The sequence below is a fragment of the Pseudorasbora parva genome, chromosome 15, assembly GCF_024679245.1.
Source record: "Pseudorasbora parva isolate DD20220531a chromosome 15, ASM2467924v1, whole genome shotgun sequence".
NCBI lineage: Eukaryota > Metazoa > Chordata > Actinopteri > Cypriniformes > Gobionidae > Pseudorasbora > Pseudorasbora parva.
The window spans coordinates 37,868,024-37,884,816 of NC_090186.1; the positions used below are offsets into that span (position 1 = coordinate 37,868,024).

Genomic DNA, 16,793 nt, shown 5'->3' on the forward strand with positions numbered 1-16,793 from the left:
GCATCTACAATCAAACTGTGCCTCTGTCTCTCAGGGACACAGTTGACTTTGTTGTGTTCAGTTTTCTGTAATGCCCTCACGTACTCTCAGTAACATCCCTGACATCATAAGGCTGGGGAAAAAAATGCTTAACCTTCCCCCAAGACTCCTGCCGATCCCACTAGTTATGACAGCGGAAGCAAATGTGTCATGAAAGAGCCGTGAGAAACATTGGTTTATGTTTTCTAGTTCAAATCATTTTAACGTAAGGTGTAAACATTGCTTTGTCAGTTTATTTAAAAAAAATAAAAATACTGGTTGTGATAGCATTTGAATAAACTGGTTACATTATTTAACCTAAATATTAACTTGAGTATTTTTTATTTTTTATTTTATTTTATTCATTGGATAGATGATAGACAGATATTGGATAGACAGACAGAGAATATATATTATATACCTAAATATTAACTTGAGTATTTTTTTTTTTTTTTTTTATTCATTGGATAGATGATAGACAGATATTGGATAGACAGACAGAGAGAGAGAGATATGGATAGATAAATAGATGATACTTTTGTTTTGTGCTTTTTTTCATTTTTATAGTTTTTTATATTAGATAGATAGATAGATAGATAGATAGATCGATAGATAAATAGATAGATAGATAGATAGATAAATTCCTATCTCAAAAATTAGCATATCATGAAAAGGTTCTCTAAACGAGCTATTAACCTAATCATCTGAATCAACTAATTAACTCTAAACACCTGCAAAAGATTCCTGAGGCTTTTAAAAACTCCCAGCCTGGTTCATTACTCAAAACCGCAATCATGGGTAAGACTGCCGACCTGACTGCTGTCCAGAAGGCCATCATTGACACCCTCAAATGAGAGGGTAAGACACAGAAAGAAATTTCTGAACGAATAGGCTGTTCCCAGAGTGCTGTATCAAGGCACCTCAGTGGGAAGTCTGTGGGAAGGAAAAAGTTTGGCAAAAAACGCTGCACAACGAGAAGAGGTGACCGGACCCTGAGGAGGAGAAGATTGTGGAGAAGGACTGATTCCAGACCTTGGGGGACCTGCGGAAGCAGTGGACTGAGTCTGGAGTAGAAACATCCAGAGCCACCGTGCACAGGCGTGTGCAGGAAATGGGCTACAGGTGCCGCATTCCCCAGGTCAAGCCACGTTTGAATCAGAAACAGCGGCAGAAGCGCCTGACCTGGAATACAGAGAAGCAGCACTGGACTGTTGCTCAAATTTTGCATGTCATTCAGAAATCAAGGTGTCAGAGTCTGGAGGAAGACTGGGGAGAAGGAAATGGCAAAATGCCTGAAGTCCAGTGTCAAGTACCCACAGTCAGTGATGGTCTGGGGTGCCATGTCAGCTGCTGGTGTTGGTCCACTGTGTTTTATCAAGGGCAGGGTCAATGCAGCTAGCTATCAGGAAATTTTGGAGCACTTCATGCTTCCATCTGCTGAAAAGCTTTATGGAGATGAAAATGTAGTTTTTTAGTTCTGGCACCTGCTCACAGTGCCAAAACCACTGGTAAATGGTTTACTGACCATGGTATTACTGTGCTCAATTGGCCTGCCAACTCTCCTGACCTGAACCCCATAGAGAATCTGTGGGATATTGTGAAGAGAAAGATGAGAGACGCAAGACCCAACACTCTGGATGAGCTTAAGGCCGCTATCGAAGCATCCTGGGCCTCCAGAACACATCAGCAGTGCCACAGGCTGATCGCCTCCATGCCACGCCGCATTGAAGCAGTCATTTCTGCAAAAGGATTCCCGACCAAGTATTGAGTGCATAACTGAACATAATTATTTGAAGGTTGACTTTTTTTGTATTAAAAACACTTTTCTTTTATTGGTCGGATGAAATATGCAAATTATTTGAGATAGGAATTTTGGGTTTTCATGAGCTGTATGCCAAAATCATCAGTATTAAAACAATAAAAGACCTGAAATATTTCAGTTGGTGTGCAATGAATCTAAAATATGAAATATATGAAAGTTTAATTTTTATCATTACATTATGGAAAATAATGAACTTTATCACAATATGCTACTTTTTTGATGGATGGATGGATGGATGGATGGATGGATGGATGGATGGATGGATGGATGGATGGATGGATGGATGGATGGATGGATGGATGGATGGATGGATGGATGGATGGATGGATGGATGGTCGGACACACAGACAGACAGATGATAGCAATTTTGTTTTGTGCTTTTGTAAATGTTATTGTTTTTATTTTTATATATATATATATATATATATATATATATATATATATATATATATATATATATATATATATATATATATATATTCCCTAGTTATTTCAAGTTACTTTAACTTATTTATTTTAGTTAGTTTTCATCTAATATTTTTATTTTGTTTCAGCTTTATTTCAGTCATTGAAAACATTTTATTTGATTTTTTTTTTATTATATTTATTGTAGTGTTTCCGATTTATTCAGATTTCCATACAAACAGGACAGTATTAAACATACCTAAATAAATAAATAAATAAGTGATAAAAAATGTTATGTTCAATAAGAGATAGCGTTCAGCTTACTGAAAGGTGTTAAACGTGTGTTTGAATTCTGTAGCAGAGACTCCCTAGAATTCTGTGGGGGTTTCCAAGAATCACTTTGCTCATGCTGCATAACGGAAATCTCTCTTTCCCTTCTCCTTTTTTGTCTTATCATTAATTGTTTCCCAGTGAGAGTTTATTTTCTATGTCTGGTTTAATGAGCTGTGTAAAATGAGCTGGCCAAAGCCACAATGCAAAGAATTGAGTTTTACCTCGATAGCGATCGGCACAACTGCTTCACACTTCTTTATCTACTGGCAAACTCTTGTGTGTTCGGCTACTGGCTTGAGATCATTTTTGACCCTTCGCCAATAGCATTCGGGTTTTATAAATCCATTCTGAATCTTACAGGCACTTTGGCTTCTTTAGTTTACAAGTGGTCATATTTACCAAGGTCGTACCTAGTGCATGATGTGGGAGCTCTCTTGCTTTATGAGAGCACTATAAATTGTTTCGTTCATATGCATTAAAGGTAGAATTGTACAAACCCCAATCATTTCATCCGCATGGTCGTTTGGCAGCTCTTCAAGTGGCCCAGGGGCTCCCATGGGTCTGGTTCCTTTAAACGAGGGCCTGCGTTCACAAGACACAGTATTTATTAAAGCCTGTGCTGCTCAGGGCTCCTGCACCATGAATCTGTTGGCCAATGGATAACCATTAAGGCTCTCTTACACGGGTCACCACTTTTTTCTGACAGCACTGATTTGCACTCAGTAATAAATGTGCGTGGATGAAGAATGAGAGAAAGAGGAATCAAATGCTCCCGGCAAGTCTCCCAGGCACACATCCCTGACTATTTAATGCTTTTGTCTGGCACAATAATGGAATGTATTTGAATTATTATTATTTTATTTTTCTTAGCAAAAAATAATGTTTGATTCTTGTTAATTCGTTTAATGAATCAAATTCTGAATTAATAATTTAAAAAAAACTTTTAATCAATTTCCTAGTAAAAAAGTAATTTTAAGATTTGCTCCATTAGAACTGTCATTGACTAAAAAATGCATTAAAAGTCACTTTGGATAAAAGCCTGTTTCCGTCGAGTAGACTCAAGTCGAGTCAGGAAACACTGATCACCATAATGGTGACCAAACATTTTTAATAAAACATCAACACCTAAACCTCTGTTAATTCTATAATTAAAGAGCTTCAGGGTCGGAGCCAGACTCTGCAGGACAGTGACTCACTACACTGTAAAAAATGTGTAGTGGTTTTTGTTGGTTTAACTTAAAAAAGTAAGTAGCCTGGTTGCCTAAAAATGTGTTTATTGACAAAGTTTATTTGAGTTTATTGACATTAAAAAGTTGAGTTGATACAATGAAGGAAATTAGTTTAATAAATAGAAACTCAAAATATTTTTGTATCTGAACCACAAAAAAAATGTGATAAATCATGAAAATAGCACAATTGGGCATGTTTCACTGCGTCATCAGAAATAACACACACATAATTACCCAATATGCTTACAAAATAAACTTTTAATAAAGGTTGTCGAATCTCAAAAAAAAATTGTTGTATTAACTCAAAATTTTAATTTCAATGAACTCAAAATTTTAAGGCAACCAGGTAACTTTTTTTCTAAATAATTTTTTACAGTGTAGGACCGAACCTCCCTACCCCTGCTCTAAGTAGAGGAAAACAGTGGTATAAATGTACTACCCAAAGGACCCTTTAATATACATTTTATTCCCCAAGTAACAAAATTGAACCTCTACTTCAACTTTTTTGCAGTCGTAATATCTCACCATTTGTCTTTTTTTCCCATAATAGTGGTTATTTTATTTCATTAAGTGATTTAATATCTCACAATATTTATTTATTTTTTTATCTCCAAAAAAGAAATGTAATATCTCACAGTGTGGCCTAATATCTGGTAATTGTGGTTATTAAATCTCACTATTGTAGTTTTATATATCATAATTAGGGCTGTCAAAATTAACATGTTATTAGACTCCAGGTTGAAAGAAAAGTGCGTTTTTACACCGAGCACATTCTCTGAATGGCTTAAGAGACATGAACAAGTTATTTTATAGACATATATTTTAGACACAATTTTAGTTTTAGATGGAAAAAGGTTACTGTATAAAGGTGTGTGTTACATAAAAAAGGTCTTATCTGATTGATTAGCAGAACACTGAAGCCAGGGGGATTAGGGCTTTATGGCTATTATGCCCAGTAGAGCACAGCTCCACACATCCTCCCAGACACCTACTAAGCAACTTAGTCCAACATTAATGATGCTTATATTATCCTACGCATTGAAGTACTCCTCCAGGGAGGCATTTATAGGTGCCTCTGTCTTTGATGGAAAAGGTCAGAGATGTTAACTTCAGCCCTCACAAATTATACCCTTTCAACTTCAGGGATGAGAGCTGAAAGATTTCATCAGGTCTCTTTTTGTACGGTAGAATGAGCACTAGACTTTTAAAGCTATGTCTCTTTAGGAAAAGGGTCACCTGCTGATGTCAGATGACATCCAGGTTCAGCTCTTTCATTCCAGGTTGATGCTGTTGTGACAGCATCTGCGGGTCTTTCCAGAGAGGTTTAGATGACCAGTGCTTCAAGCTTTATTTTGATGTGATGCTTGAGCTGCTATTGAACATGCACACAATGTTCAAAATCTGCAATAAATTATTCAGCTAAAGCTGGTTTCATATGCAGTATTATGTTACCTTGTCCACATGTTTCGACCTCACTCCAGGCAAAAATTGCCATTCTTGAAAAACAAATGTAACAATCTAAATTTAAGCAGTACACCATCTGATAAAGCATATATGTCATTCGCAGTTTGATTTTGTTGCTTATACTAAACCAGAAACAGTTTAAAGGCCTGTTCACACCAAGGATGATAACTATAATGAAAAAGATATACAGTGGGTACGGAAAGTATTCAGACCCCCTTAAATTTTTATTTTATATTGCCGCCATTTGCTAAAATCAACACAGCACCCCATACTAATAGAAAAACACAGAATTGTTGACATTTTTGTAGATTGAATAAAAAAGAAAAAACTGAAATACCACATGGTCCTAAGTATTCAGACCCTTTGCTGTGACACTCATATATTTAACTCAGGTGCTGTCCATTTCTTCTGATCATCCTTTGAGATGGTTCTACACCTTCATCTGAGTCCAGCTGTGTTTGATTATACAGATTGGACTTGATTAGTTAATCCACACACCTGTCTATATAAGACCTTACAGCTTACAGTGCATGTCAGAGCAAATGAGAATCATGAGGTCAAAGGAACTGCCTGAAGAGCTCAGAGACAGAATTATGGCAAGGCACAGATCTGGCCACGGTTACAAAAACATTTCTGCTGCACTTAAGGGTGCTGCACTAAAGTGGCCTCCATAATCCTTAAATGGAAGACGTTTGTGATGACCAGAACCCTTCCTAGAGCTGGCTGACCGGTCAAACTGAGCTATCGGGGGAAAAGAGCCTTGGTGAGAGAGGTAAAGAAGAACCCAAAGATCACTGTGGCTGAGCTCCAGAGATGCAGTCGGGAGATAAGAGAAAGTTGTAGAAAGTCAACCATCACTGCAGCCCTCCACCAGTCGGGGCTTTATGGCAGAGTGGCCCGACGGAAGCTTCTCCTCAGTGCAAGACACATGACAGTTTGCTAAAAAAACACCTGAAGGACTCCAAGATGGTGAGAAATAAGATCTCACGTGTGTTTTATTGTGAAACATAGTTTGCACACTGGAGAGAGTTGTTTGTGACTTTTTCTATTGTAAGTCATGCAGTGTGAAACCTCCTGTCGCCGATCCATTGTGCAGTGTGAACACAGCAGTGACTGAATGCTGCCCCAGATAGTAATACAGTGTGAAAAGGGCAGTGATCCGATAAGTTTGAAAATTATGCAGTCTGAACTCTGCATGAGACAGAGGAACAATGTGATGAATGAAAACCAAAACAAACAGAACATGACTGTGACTCAAAGCTGCTGGATAGCACCTGTAAAGATAGATCTCTCCCTGTGATTACAACCCAGTGAACCCAGAGTGTAGTATAGTTGGGGCCTGAGTACCGATGGTGTGAGGACCCTTTTGTAATTGCTCGGCCTATCATTCTTCTCCGAAATTTCAGAATTAGGTTTGACAAAATGGCTCCTACAAATTTTCAATGAAGTGCCCCTCGCACTACATTTCACGTACAGTACAGGTATGAAATTCAGTACACACGTAACAGACCAATACATTAAAAATCAGCTAAATCTGAAAACCAACAGGAAGTGAGATCTTTTGAATTTTCTTTGCAAATGTTTTACAAATTTTGCCATTTCCAGATGTTGTACTTCAACAAATTCCTCCTAGAGATTTAATCAGATCAACATCATATTTGCACAGTCTAATCTAAAAGCCTTGGCGAAGTTATATATATATATATATATATATATATATATATATATATATATATATATATATATATATATATATATATATATATATATATATATATATATATATATATATATATATATAATTTTAATCAAAACATGATCAGACATTCAGTTTTATATTTAGGTCTCAACATTAAAATATCATTAAAAAAATGTCCTAAGGGAATAATAAAAGAAGAAAATGTGAGTCACTTACATGCATTTTTCCCTTTGTTCATATACTTACTTTGAGTTAACTTATTACAATTTTAAGTTTAAAATAAGATCAGATTTATGAATATAGACCAGAGGGTTTAAGAGCTGCAGACATTTTTGGGGGGTATGTCGTTTTTAGAAAAATTTTAAAGGGTTAAGAGGTCAAATGCATAAATTATAATAATTTTTATAGTTATTGTTCTTGGTGTGAACGGGCCTTAAAGGTGATGATACACGGCACAACTTTTTGAGCAATATTGCTGGGCAATGTTGCCGTCAACAGGCACAAGGCCCATGACTGATCTAAAGCACCGAAGTAGAATTTTGTTTCCCATTCTAAGTGGAAAAAGTGCCCAGGCAACACTGCTCAAAAATGTTGCCCCATGTATCATCCCCTTAAGACTGCATTTTGATGCCCGCCCTTGCAAATTCAGTTGTCAGGGCTTTGCTAAGGTGTCTGGATGGTTTGCTAGGTGGCCTAGTTGAAAAGAGTCTACCGAGAGTTGGAGAACATGAGCATGAGGAGAACCGGACCGCTGTTTCTCCAGGCGCTGCTCCGGTGGTCTGCTGAAGGCCCAGTCTTGAGTTAGTGTAAATGAAAATGTCAAAGGCAGACCCCCTGTCAGCTCTGCTCCAGCATATTAACATCACTCATACATAGAGTTAGCAGTCAGGGAATAAAGACAACATTGTGTTTTCCCCAACACACTTGAGCCTCAGCACATGAGTGTTATAGTTCAGAGATGAGCTTGGTGAGCTAATACAATGACAGCAGGAAGAGCAGATGTTTTGTTGACAAGCTGTTGGTGTACAGCAGGGCTCAGTAACTTCTTTCTTTTAGGGGCCAGATTGTCCAGATCTTAACCAGTGTATTTATTTACAATAGATTTAGGTAATGTTTTTAATGTAAAAAAATGTGATTAAAAATGTTTATTATCTAAAAATACCAGTAATATTGTGAAAAAATATTACAATTTAAAATAAGTGGTTTATATTTAAACTTATTTCAAAATGTAATTATTCCTGTGATTTCAAAGCTGAATTTTCAACATCATTACTAGTCTCCAGTCACACATGACCAGTGTCACGATCCTTCAGAAATCCTTCTTATATGCTGATTTGCTGCCCAAGAAACATTTATGATTATTATCAATGTTGAAAACAGGTTTGTGGATAAATATTTTTGTAGAAATTGTGATACTTTTTTTCTGATTCCTCAAAATCCAGAAATTTTAAAAGAACAGCATTTATTAAAAAAATAAAAAATAAAAACCCTTTACACTTTTTATCAGTTTAAAGCTTCATATACTGATATATATATATATATGTGTGTGTATATATAGGGGTGTGGTCCTGGTCAAGACAATCTCCTGAACTCCAAACTGAATGTCAGAATGGGAAAGAAAGGTGATTTTAAGATATTTTGAGCTTGGCATGGTTGTTGGTGCCAGACGGGCCGGTCTAAGTATTTCACAATCTGCTCAGTTCCTGGGATTTTCACGCACAACCATTTCTAGAGTTTACAAAGAATGGTGTGAAAAGGGAAAAACATCTAGTATATGGCAGCCCTGTGGGCGAAAATGGCTTGTTGATGCTAGAGGTCAGAGGAGAGGTATGCAGCTGAGAATTTGTGAAGCCACAACACACACTTATACTTATACTTATATCTTATCAAAATGGACTGCTCTAACGCCTAATATCATTGCTGAGGGTGAAATGGGCAGAGCGAGAGAGCTTGGCATAGATTCAGAGTTTTACTGTTTGGACCGATTTTCTTAGATGTTTGCGTGCAGTTTTATGCTTCATTTTCAAGATGAACCATCTGTTGTGGTTTGGAGATATTAAGAAATGCTCTTTCAGGGTTTTTCATGGTCGTCCTCAATGGTTGTTTTACATTTGTAATTATGCAAGTAAATATAAGTTATAATTTTATTTTTATTTATTTTTATTTTTTGCCAGGAATACACACAGATTATTTTTAATACAAATGTTTGCTATTTACTACTTTACTTGCTGACATTGGCATCCTTTATCACATAACTCAGCCCCGGAGGAAGCCCCTCTGGGCCACAGGTTTTCTGTGCCACACATACTGATGCCATTATTAAGCTAATTGTTGTGTGAAATGATATTTACAGACATTCAACGTTGGATGAGCAGATTGTAATTTGATTAAGCAAGAGCCATTAACCACATAAAACCGGAAATTGGCTCAGTTGTATTATCTATACGGTTTCTTCTACTTCCTGTGAACGAAGCCTTTAAAAGTCAAAGTATCAGTGGAGTGGAAAATTGGCTGAGACAATCTACAGACTGAGACATCTAATTAATCTAACCCGGGTTGTACTGGAGTCTGAAGTATACGGCTGTGTATCCAGTATTACAGTGTAGAGACTGCCTTTGTTGCAATCTCTATGAAGTTTGGTGTCATGCTACCTTTTTTAAACATTAGAGGCACAAATGTGATATTTTGTAAAGTGAGAACTATTAAGTTGGATCATTTGTTATCTAACAGAACATTAGCTATTGTAAATGCAAATGTCTTTGCTTCCCTTAAAGGGACAGCTCACCCAAAAACTTAAAATGTTGTCATCATTTACTCACTCTCATGTTGTTTCAAACCTATATGAGGTTTTATTTTGAAGAATGTTGTAACCAGACAGTTGACGGTAGCCACTGACTTCCATAGTATTTTTCCCTCCTTCTATGGATTTCAATTGCTTCAAATATTTATTTAGTTAGTTAGTTAGTTTTATTTAATGTTATTTCACTTTATTTGTTATTTAATAATTCATTTTCTTCTATGTATTTATTTCATTTCATGTAGTTATTACATTTCCTTTAATCTTCATTTTAACGATTTATTTATTGAAAATAGTAACACAAATGTGTGTTTAAATTTTTTTATCTGTGGGTAATTTAAGAGTCCCAGGCTCTAATTTGTAACCTCTTAGTAGAAAGTATATAAAAAGTTAGGTTCATACATGTGAAAATATGTTGAGGGTGTCTCCGTTTACTGGTTAAGTCAAAAACAATTGCTTTTAATGGATTCCATGACATGGAAAACATCAGTGCCTATTTAGTATTCAGAAAAATCAGGTTTATTGTTAGTCATTTTGCCTGCAGAATGTTTAGCCAATCATAACATCATATGCATATAGAAGCCTTAAAAGTAAGTAACAAAACAGCCTGTTTAATTGTAAAGGTCAGCGAGAAGGGGGAAAATGCTCATGGAACCGTTTAAATAATACAATTCTACGAATTCTACAATAATGCAATTCTACAAACATGGCTTCTTTGGACAAAAAACCTCTGAGAATTGTATTATTTATTTGTTTTCTTACTGTGGAATGAGCAGTACTAAGACTAGTGGTAATTTGTGTTATATTCAGAGATTCAAAGTCATAAATCATCTCTGATGATTCATCTCATGCATCATCTCTCCTCTGCAATGTATTTCTGTAGTTTCCTCACTCATTTCCAAACAGATTTCTTAATTCTAAATTACTTCATGCTTCAAAAAGTTGACAAAAGTTGTTCCTCAGTAACTTTAGAACTCAAGGCCCATTAGCTTCTGACATCCCTCAAGAGATGAAACTGTAGCGCTAAAACATCCATGCTAAAAATAATCCTGCTCCCACCTTTTATTTATTCATAACAAAACTATTCATATATTAGATAAGGAAGGGGAAACAGAGAGAGATGTGCCATCAATATTAGATCTCAACATAGTCTCAAAGTGCGAAGTGAAAATAGCATCTGCAGGACCCGAATGTGTGTCTGGATTGAGATGTTTCTGGGAGAGCCTTTGCTACAGATGAAGCCATCACAGTCTTATATAACACATGGCATTCTCAAGTGAGGTCAGTCTGGCTTTTATCGTGGCCTCGGTTTACCTTCCATGCTCGGGTGTTTGCAGGAACGTGAGCTGCTGAGTCGCATCGCGGAACTGCAGGACGAGGTCAGTCGCAGGAAGAAGCACATCGCAGATCTGGACCACGAGATCCACACCCTGAACGAGAACATCAGCACTTTGACCAAGGAGCTGGAACTCAAGGGCAAAGAGGTTTTGAAGATCCGTAGCGAGGCCAATCAGCAGATCAGGTGAGTTTCTGTTTTCATGGGGTCCTCCTTCACTCTTAAAGGGTCATGAAACCCCAAAACACTTTTTTTGAGATGTAAACAGATATGTATAGGCTGCACATCATTGAAAACACTAAGGGTACTCATTAATGGTATCCATATGTGAAAATAGTTATTTTTGCATTTTTCAGAGCGATTTCTGTCTTCCGGTTTGAAAAGCTTAGTCGGAGCAACGTCACAAATGCTGACGTCGGCGCGGCCTTTTCGGCCCAAGTATGGGCTGCTGGGCACATGCTGACGTCGACCGCTCCTCGATATATATTCATGACATAAAGCTCATTCAGTCCAATCCCTGCGCTGTAGTATGCATACAAGATAATTTAGTTAATATGCATGAGACAGTCACTTCTGTCAGGCTCGTCTTACATCTTTATTGTAGAGATATGGTGGGGAAGTTTTGGAAGCAGCGTGTGGAAAAGTCACGGAGGAAAGCTAGGCGTTGTGCTGATACGAAATAACGTAAAGGGCGCCGAGCGAGCTGTAACCGGCGCCGTCTGTGGAAGCCTTTGCTACAAAGGCTCGGTAAAGTAAAATTCACCTGAGGAATCGATTCGCACGCCGAACCTGCAAGCGTTGACTATCTATGTCAGAAGTGCAAAATAACCAATCTGTAATCTGTAGGCTAATGAACAAAAGCCACGTCCTCTCCGTTTTATTTGTCGTCACAGCCATGCACTAAACCGCATGTCTTCGGGGTCTTAGTGAAACAGTGTGCATATTTGGACATATAGATTTAGCTGCCGAGTGATAGACAGCGCGGATCGTCACGGCAACCCAGCGCTTCAGATGCGCAGTCGAGACTTGCCTCAAACCCCTTCCCTTTTACCCCGATCTAGAATTACACATCTCTGTCACATTGCATGTTGGGTGGTTCACGTTCTCTTATCACGTCGGCGCGTTGTTCATCTTGCCAAACAGCGTGCATATTTGGACAAATATAGTTTTATCACATTTGCAAAATATTTCGTCATGCAGAATAACATTTATTTTCATTATTCACTGAATTATGCTGGTTTGAACTTTGAAGAGCTGAATGATTTGCGATCTCTGCTGCACGCCACTCATAGCTCTCTCATTCGCTGTACTCATCCCTCATTTAATCTCACTGTGGTAAACAATGCCAACGTGAACCAAGAACATGTCTCAGAACCGCTGTAACTGCTGCTGTTAGTATCGCTAATCTTAATGCACCTACTGACACTCCCCTATTTATGCAAACTTTCCCTCTTTCCACACAATACCATCCCACCTTTTCACAGTCGACCACTCCCCTTTTAACAAGCTTTTTCAAATCGAAGGTGTGAAAAAACACTGCTGCAGCAGGGGGGTTTCATGACCCTTTAAAAATAAAGGTTCTTTATTGGCATCTAAGATTCCATGAAGCATAATATAAATGGAGCCTTTCCATTTCCCAAAAGGTTCTTAATAGTGGAAAATGTTGTTTAGAATAGTGTTCTAAGTGTTCTCTGAAATGTTCTTTATGGCAACAAAAATTGTTCTTCTATGGCATTGTTGCAAAAAACACCCTCTGGAACCTTTATTTTTAGAGTGTTTTTCAGTGGAGACCATTCACAATCCTTAAAGGGTTAGTTCACCCAAAAATGAAATTGATGTCATTAATGACTCACCCTAATGTTGTTCCACACCCGTAAGACCTCCGTTCATCTTCAGGACACAGTTTAAGATATTTTATATTTAGTCGGAGAGCTTTTCTCTTCCTTCATGAAAGTGTATGCACACTATACTGTCCATGTTCCGAAAGGTAATTAAATAAAGTCATAGTTTGTGTTATTTTTTGACCAAAATGTATTTTCGATGCTTCAAGAGATTCTAATTAACTAACTGATGTCACATATGGACTACTTTGATGATTTTTTTATTACCTTTCGGGACATGGACAGTATAGTGTGCATACACTTTCATGAAGGAAGAGAAAAGCTCGCGGACCTTCTACCTGCTTAAATAGACCTTTGCCTCCATTTCCTTTTCCGTCGTTAATTAAACCTTTCCTTTCAGTTAAAAGTGAAAGTAAAAGTGAACATGGCAATCTAGTTCACTGTAATATCACACTAGTGGGCTCCAAAACTGACAAAATTCACAAAATTTGATTCACATTAGAAGATATATTCAGATCTTCTGTCCAATCAAATGATCTCTAGACTCTGAAGTGTCCCGCCCCTGCTTTATAAATAAATGCTGAACCTGCATGCATTTACTTTTTCTAAATGGTAAATGGCATAGTGCACTATAAATGGTAAAAGGAACAATTCAGACAGTTTAAATATTCTTTCTATTGGGGCGAATGAAGTTTAGCTTTAATCCACAGAGTGGATCATATGCATGTGTCGCATATGCCAGAAAACATATCAGACCCATTCGAATTCTGCTCCAAATTATATATTTTAAAGCAATATGGAGGATATTAGGAGGAGCCACAGTTAGAGATTAGGTGGAAACTGTGGCTTTTGTGAGCTTAACGGCTCTGGCAGAGCTGTAATTATAAACTAAACGCCATTGGCTATTTTAAAAAGGGGAGGAGCTTTTTGATATGTCCTGCCCTGTCTTCCCGTTTCAGTGTAAATTATGTGGGCCTTCAATGGGCCTTTAAACAACTGTTACATTTTACTTTGGCTGAATGTGACAAGACTCTTTGGTGATGATGAAAGAGATGGAAATTCAATTATTTTCAACCAGATTGGGGTGGCAAGTGAAAAATAAAGAATAAAAGGTAAAAACAACGCACGTTCTCGACTAGAAAGTCAGGATTTATCTGTCATTTTGCTCACAGTTCTTTTGTTGTTGTCAGGCTCTTTTTAATGGTGTTTGTCTTTTGTAGTAATTTAAAGGGAAGAAAACACAAAGAAGGTGGATTAAAAAAACTCATCACAGCCATTATTTTTATTCAGTCAGTGCTACTAATATTTCACTCTTTTATTAATAAGTAAAGTGCATTTAATTATACATAGCGGCGGTTTTGAGATGTGATTTTTTACTAACACACATTTTAATTCAAGACTCGTTTCACTTTCAATTATGTAACACTCTACACTGGACTAAATACATCTCTTATCAGTCGCCTTCAACTGGTACAAAACGCTGCCGCACGTCTTCTCTCTAACACATCTAAACGGTCACACATCACCCCTGTCCTCCGCTCGCTTCACTGGCTCCCAGTGCAGTTTAGGGTGGAGTATAAAATCCTATTGTTTGTGTTTAAGGCCATCCATGGTTCGGCCCCAGTATACCTCACTGAACTAGTAAAAATATATCAGCCAGCCAGGACACTCCGTTCCTCTGATCAAATTTCTCTGGTTACCACAACATACAGGTATAAAAAGTTTGGAGGCCGATCATTTAGTGTTCTAGGACCTAAGTTGTGGAATGCACTCCCTGTGCACCTTCGAAACATCACGGTGCTGAGTATTTTCAAAGCACATCTGAAAACACACTTTTTTAATCAAGCTTTTGACTTTTAGTCTTGTTCTTGTTTGTTTGTATTTGTCTTTATGTTGTTGTTTGATGTTTGTTCTGGAAAGCGCCTTGTGCACCTTTTGGCTGCTGTAAGGCGCTATATAAATAAATTATTGATTGATTGATTGACTGGCATATCCAGGTCCTGAGATAAAAGCAGCAAATGAATTGCAGTGTCATTTCCCAAAGGCGTATCATTTACCGAGAGGAGATCCTGCTTTATTGCTCCTTATGTGAAGCCATCACAGTGTGTGGCTGTATTGTAGAGAATGTGCTTTGGATACAAGTCAAGAGAAAAATGAACATGTCCTAAAATACAAATTAATACGTAGCAGGAAGTGTGTTGTCTTTTGAAAATGACATTGCTGACATCACGCAGTGCTTTGTGAATATTATTTTTCTCAGGCTGAATATTTGTGTCAGAGCACAGAAATAAACACTGCTCTGGAGGAAAGTTTAATGTAACTGAGGAATCAAAGGAAGTGATCCGTGTGCTAATAAATCAAAACCATGACACACACTTTTTCAGCATTGCTTCCATTTTTCTTCTTTTTTTTTTTTTGTCATAGAGATTTCTAGAAATTATTTAATAAGTAGCTCTAACCCATGAATCAAACCAACCAGCTCTGAAATGAGTGACAATATTGCAACCTTTGATTTAAAGAGGGAAAATATTTAAAAATCAGATAAAAGACATTAACTTTATTTTTGGAGGAAATTAATTACATTGAAAAATATATTTTCTAAAACTAGTCCTCCAAAATGTTTTAAACATCTTTATTTGGTAACACTTTAGTTAAGGGTCAAATTCTCACTATTAAAAGTTGCTTATTAATGTGTATATTAATAGTATATTGGCACACATTAATGCATTATTCTGCGTGACCATATTCTACATCCTTAATCCAACTTATGCCTAAACTTAACAACTACCTTACTAACTTTTAATAAGCAGTAATTAGGAGTTTATTGAGACAAAAGTCGTAGTTATAGTTATTAATAGTGAGAACTGGACCCTAATCTAAAGTGTGACCGTTTATTTTTCTTACCCTGTTGGCAAATAGTTTTTATACAATGTAGGGAGATTTATGTTTAGAACGAGGCAAAATATGAATGTGTGTAATAAGCAGAGTGTACACGTTGTGCTGTTGTGTTGTTAACTCGCCCTTGAAACAACACAAAAAGTACTGCGCCGGGTGTATGACAGGGCCCATGTTCTCCTAAAATAAGTCTTAAAGGGACAGTTCACCCAAAAACACCCCCTCAAGTTGTTCCAAACCTGTATGAGTTTCTTTCTTCTGCTGAACACAAAAGAAGATAATTTGAAGAATGTTGGTAGTCAAACAGTTGATGTACGCCATTGAATTTCATAGTATGGGGGGGAAAAAATGTATGGAAGTAAATGGGGTAAACGGCAACCGTTTTTTTTTTTTCAAAATATCTTCTTTTGTGTTCAGCAGAAGAAAGAAACTCATACAGGTTTGGACAACCTTGAGGGTGAGTAAATGATGACAGAATTTTCATTTTTGGGTGAACTGTCCCTTTAATATCTTTATATAAGTTTAATATACAGTACTGTTTTAATCAGGGTTGGGGGTGGGGGTGGGGGGAGTGTCCACAAGATTGGCCCCCTAAATTTGAAATCGTATCGCACCAAACTATTTTCTAAGACTGGTTGTAATGTGCAGTTTTTGCTGCAGCAGTATGTGATGAAAAGAATAATGTATTGTGTCATAACAATAACCAATGCAGAGAAGCAAAACCGCACCCAAGTAGTGATGGCCGCTTATGAATGATTTGTCCCTCTGTATGTGTTTGCAAATAGTTGCAAAATGCAGGCTGTAATGGTTGCTACGCACTTGATTATAGATGAAATAAGCTCTCTTTATACACCTTGTGTTGTGTGTAACTTCACCCATACGTATCTGTGATTCAGTTTCCTGTCTTGACGACTTTGAATTCCATTCATTGCGTTCATTTAAACACACTGGTAG

The 16,793-nt window shown here is 37.2% G+C and overlaps 1 protein-coding gene across 2 annotated transcripts in view; it reads left to right on the forward strand.

Annotated features, from left to right (window-relative positions):
* Positions 1–16,793, forward strand: part of fam184ab (family with sequence similarity 184 member Ab) — a 159,016-nt gene that overhangs the window by 118,197 nt on the left and 24,026 nt on the right. For both annotated transcript variants that reach the window (XM_067417968.1, XM_067417969.1), the window contains exon 14: positions 11,105–11,289. In XM_067417968.1, the coding sequence (XP_067274069.1) occupies positions 11,105–11,289 (185 nt within the window). The remainder of the gene's footprint in view (positions 1–11,104; positions 11,290–16,793) is intronic.